At 43.0% G+C, this 5,000-nt stretch overlaps 2 protein-coding genes across 5 annotated transcripts in view; one reads left to right on the forward strand and one right to left on the reverse strand.

Annotated features, from left to right (window-relative positions):
• Positions 1 to 548, reverse strand: part of mfsd14bb (major facilitator superfamily domain containing 14Bb) — an 11,872-nt gene extending 11,324 nt beyond the window's left edge. The window contains exon 1 of one of the 2 annotated variants that reach the window (XM_068604305.1): positions 130 to 548. In XM_068604305.1, coding sequence (XP_068460406.1) covers positions 130 to 174 — 45 coding nt within the window. In that variant the 5' untranslated portion in view covers positions 175 to 548. The remainder of the gene's footprint in view (positions 1 to 129) is intronic. The other variant, XM_068604304.1, reaches the window with a different exon arrangement.
• spinb (spindlin b) overlaps positions 51 to 5,000 on the forward strand; it is a 14,321-nt gene continuing 9,371 nt past the window's right edge. Inside the window, exons 1-6 of one of the 3 annotated variants that reach the window (XM_068604308.1) lie at positions 51 to 100; positions 782 to 909; positions 2,472 to 2,755; positions 3,893 to 4,249; positions 4,362 to 4,401; positions 4,506 to 4,600. In XM_068604308.1, the coding sequence (XP_068460409.1) occupies positions 4,195 to 4,249; positions 4,362 to 4,401; positions 4,506 to 4,600 (190 nt within the window). In that variant the 5' untranslated portion in view covers positions 51 to 100; positions 782 to 909; positions 2,472 to 2,755; positions 3,893 to 4,194. Of the gene's footprint in view, positions 101 to 298; positions 910 to 2,471; positions 2,756 to 3,892; positions 4,250 to 4,361; positions 4,402 to 4,505; positions 4,601 to 5,000 lie in introns of those variants that run through there. The other 2 variants (XM_068604309.1, XM_068604310.1) reach the window with 2 other exon arrangements.

Genomic DNA, 5,000 nt, shown 5'->3' on the forward strand with positions numbered 1-5,000 from the left:
CACGAGCTCGCGCTACTCTACTAGCTTAAGTTGGACGACTAGTTAGCGGTCTGACCGCGCCGCGTGACGTCACCGCCGTGCTTCTTGTCCGCGTCCCAGGGTAAATTAGCTTCACGTTTTAGCTCTCACCGAGCTGCGGAGCGACATGACGTCGTCTTTGGCCTCGCGGTTCATCGGCTCACATCTTCGTTGCTCGACATCCTCCCGGGGTGTCTCCGGCCCTTCCAGGGTGTCCCGCTGCTAGAGCGTCTCCGCTTTCATGGACGTTTAAACGGCGGTTACCACAAAAAAAATGCCCCGTGACGCTTCGGCGGCTTTTACCCCTCTGATTGTAACGTAACAGTTGGTCGCCGTGTTTTGTCCACCGGGGTGCCCCGGTGTCGCGCCGTAGTCTCGCGTCAGTCTAATATAAACGCCGCCCATACGGGGCCGGCGCCGGTGAGACAACACAAACGCCTTTCTTTTTTTTTTCCTCGACCAGAAGGCTAGCTGTTCCCAGATCGGCTCTTATTCAGATTTGGTAGTCCCTTACACAGTTGGTAGGTTGTACGGTCCGTGTACATTGGACTCTGGATCAGTTTACACGTTTACGCCTCTAAAGACACGTATCGAGCAAAGCGCCCCCTGTTGCGCCGCCGGCCACACTACAATGCAGTTGGTGTTTTATTTGTGTCGTTAAAATGATCCAAAAGGCTGGACAAGAATACTTCTGTCAGCAAATATATAAGCAAATAATAATATATTAATGTACGTTTAATATAGAGAAAACACATATTCTCAGTGTTTGGCAGGAAACCGAGGCGGCAAACCGAGGGCCAACATTCTACTGGATCATTATTTGGCAAAGAGGAGAAAGGCGGGACTCGGCTGAGGAAGGATTCTGGCTTCAACACAAACACCAGAGTCAAGGCAAGTAGTATTACAGTCAGTGGTACTAAAGTCAGTAGTAGTGTCAGTAGTATTAAAGTCAGGAGTATTACAGTCAGTGGTACTAAAGTCAGTGGTACTAAAGTCAGTAGTAGTGTCAGTAGTATTAAAGTCAGTAGTATTACAGTCAGTGGTACTAAAGTCAGTAGTAGTGTCAGTAGTATTAAAGTCAGTAGTATTACAGTCAGTGGTACTAAAGTCAGTATTAGTAGAGTCAGTAGTAATTCAGTCAGTAGTATTACAGTCAGTAGCAGTGTCAGGAGTATTAAAGTCAGTGGTACTAAAGCCAGTAGTAGTGTCAGTAGTATTCCAGTCAGTAGTAGTAGAGTCAGTAGTAGTGTCAGTAGTATTACAGTCAGTGGTACTAAAGCCAGTAGTAGTGTCAATAGTATTAAAGTCAGTAGTATTACAGTCAGTGGTACTAACGTCAGTATTAGTAGAGTCAGTAGTAATTCAGTCAGTAGTATTACAGTCAGTAATTGTGTCAGTAGTATTCAAGTCAGTGGTACTAAAGCCAGTAGTAGTGTCAGTAGTATTACAGTCAGTAGTAGTAGAGTCAGTGCTAGAGTCAGTGGTATTACAGTCAGTGGTAGTAGAGTCAGTAGTATTACAGTCAGTAGTATTACGGTTAGTGGTATTAAAGCTAGTAGTATTATAGTCAGTAGTATTACAGTCAGTAGTATTACAGTCAGTGGTATTACAGTCAGTGGTATTACAGTCAGTGGTATTAAAGCTAGTAGTATTACAGTCAGTATTATTATAGTCAGTAGCACTAAAGTCAGTAGTATTAAAGTCAATAGTATTACAGTCAGTAGTACTAAAGTCAGTAGTAGTAGAGTCAGTGGTACTAAAGTCAGTAGTATTACAGTCAGTACTACCGACTGTAATACTACTGACTCAGTAATATTACAGTCAGTAGTAGTAGAGTAGTAGTAGAGTATATATATATATATATATAGAGAGAGAGAGAGAGAGAGAGAGAGTAGTAGTAGAGTATCTATATATATATATATATATATATATATATATATATATATATATATATATAGATACTATATATATATATATATCTATATATATATAGATATATATATATAGATATAGATACTCTACTACTACTCTACTCTACTACTACTGACTGTAATACTATATATAGTATTATATTAATATTAATTATATTAATATTATATTATAGTATATATATATATATATATATATATATACTATAATATAATATAATAAAATATTTTATTATATATTATATAATAATATATATTATATTATACTTTAATATAATATTATATATATATATATATATATATATATATATATATATATATATATATATATATATATATATATATATAAGCTATGTAAGCTATTGTATTGTGTTTCCGGGGCTTTTATTTTGGAAGGAGGAAAACGGAAAAAGAGGTGCGGAGAAATGTCTGTGGTAAAAGGGAGAGAAGGACGTTATATATTGTTTGTATACATATACCGTACTAATGTAAATGGGTCCTGCTCTACATACTCCTGGACGTTAGGTGGCGGTATTCATCTAAAAAGCCAGTACTGCACCCGGCCAAGCGAAAAAAAGGAGGAAGAAGAAGAAGAAAACAAACAAACAAGGAAACCCCCAAATTGCAGCAAAATCCGCGCTTTTATTCTGGAGGCCCCCCCCCCCACACTTCCGCCGTGCCTCCACCTGCAGCGCGGCCCGCTTGACGCAGCGGCGGAGCACCAACCAACCGGAGGCGGAGCGGATCGATTCGGAGCCACACGGCGGCGGCGGATCGGGATTATGCGGCGACGCGGACCTGCTGTCTCGGTAAGAACCGCGAAACCCGAACCCGACGACCGGGCCGGCTACCGGGCCGCGAACCCGGACTTTCACGTTTTTACCGCAAAGCAGCTAGCTTTAGCCCCCCCTCTCCCCCACCCCCTTTCGCTCCCTTTGTTCGCTTGCGCCTTTTTTTTTTTTTTTTGCACTGATGCGGGTTTTTTTTTTGTAAATACTGGCGCAATATGGCCGCCGTCTGCAGTGGAGGAGCTGTGACTGCACATGTTTAGAGATGCAGGAGCCTCATGTTACGTGCTGGTCAGTGAGTGAGGAAGAGGAGGAGGAGGAAGGTAAACTGTGACCTCTGGGATGGTCATCTTCATCATCCTCAACAGCCAAAACAAGCAAACACACACACACACACACACACACTGACAGGCTGCAGAGGATCATGTGTTCACTGTATCTTTGTTCTTCATCATCATCATCATCATCGACACAGCGTGAAGATGAAGCATGAAGAAGGTCCTCTCTCCTCCCTGAGTGATGGTTAATGTTATGTCAACACCACTGAGGAGGAGGAAGAGGAGAAAGAGGGACGGGCAGCAGAGCAGGTTTTAATCCAACAAGAGAGATTCAAAGAAATCTCATGTGGCTGGAAATCTACTTTTTGTGGAAAAGATTGATTGGATCATATCTCGTCTTTCCTCCCAGCAACTCACATCATATGTTTTTGAAACGTCTTCTTCTGGGTCTCAGGAAATAACAGGACACAGGAGGACTCAACAAACTACAGAAGAAGAGCAACATGAAGCATGTAAACTACTGTTAAAACAAAAAGAAGATTAAGCATGTAAACTAGTCTAGTTGATCCTGGTTTAGTAGATCTTGGTCTAGTTGATCCTGGTTTAGTAGATCTTGGTCTAGTTGATCCTGGTTTAGTAGATCTTGGTCTAGTTGATCCTGGTTTAATAGATCTTGGTCTAGTTGATCCTGGTTTAATAGATCTTGGTCTAGTTGATCACTTCATCGACAGACGGTTTAAATTGAACCTGACCGACGATCCGATGAGTGACAAATAAAGCAAAAGTAAATGTTTACATTTGTTTGTGAATCTCGTCGGTCGCTGACTGAAAGGAGTAAAGTAACATTAAAGATGTTATTAATAACCCGTTCCTCCCTCAGGCTGAACCCTCGTCCTCCTCATCGCGTCCCTCAGCTGTGACGTCGCCTCGGTCTCCAGGTGTTAGCCTGCACCCGGCCTTCATGCAGCCTGTCCAGGGCCCGGCCTAATTCCTGGTGCTCCTTCTCTCCCACCACCTCCTCCCTCCTTTCCCTTCCCCCTCTCCCTTTCCCTCCCTTCCCTTTCCCTCCCTCCCCCCACCTTCCCTCTCCCTCCCCCCTCGGCCTGCTGTCACTCAGACCGGCTCCACCAGGGTTTAGTCTGGACCGGCGGCCTGGCTGGCTGCCCCCTTACAGGTGGATGAATGAAGACCCCATTCAAGAGCCCCGCGTCCCCGCGGCCCCCCCGAGCAGACGGGGGTGAGTCACTCAGATCACACGGTTTCTTTAACCACACACACACACACACACACACACACACATTTAAAACGTGTGATGCTTTGCGTCCTTGAACGCGCGTTTTGTGTTTCAGGACATTCCGGCGTTTCTGCAAACATGATGAAGAAGAAGAAGTGAGTGAGACGGATGTTTGGGGGAAGCTTTTCGTAATTGAGTTCTTTATTAAAAAAAGTGGAAGCTCCATCTTCACCTCCTCTTCTCCTGACTCCTCCTGCAGGAAGCAGAGGACCAGTGTCGGTCCCAGTAAGACTCTGGCTCAGCCCAGAAGGAACATCGTGGGCTGCAGGATCCAGCACATCTGGAAGGAGGGCAGTAAGTGAGATTTAAGACAGAAAGAGTTCAGACAACAACCACACAGAAAATGAACACAAAGCAGCTGCAAAGAGACACAAAGTAACTACAAAGAAACTTAATGTAACTACAAAGCGACACAAAGTAACTACAAAGAAACGTAATGTAACTACAAAGAGACACAAAGTAACTACAAAGAAACTTAATGTAACTACAAAGAGACACAAAGTAACTACAAAGAAACTCAATGTCACTACAAAGACACACAAAGTAACTACAAAGAAACTCAATGTAACTACAAAGAGACACAAAGTAACTACAAAGAAACTCAAAGTAACTACAAAGAGACACAATGTAACTACAAAGAAACTTAATGTAACTGCAAAGAGACACAAACAGACAGCATACTTGTTATGACTAA

This window comes from Clinocottus analis, unplaced genomic scaffold (genome assembly GCF_023055335.1).
Source record: "Clinocottus analis isolate CAN_PGR_092001 unplaced genomic scaffold, fCliAna1.0.p SCAF_67, whole genome shotgun sequence".
Classification (NCBI taxonomy): Eukaryota; Metazoa; Chordata; class Actinopteri; order Perciformes; family Cottidae; genus Clinocottus; species Clinocottus analis.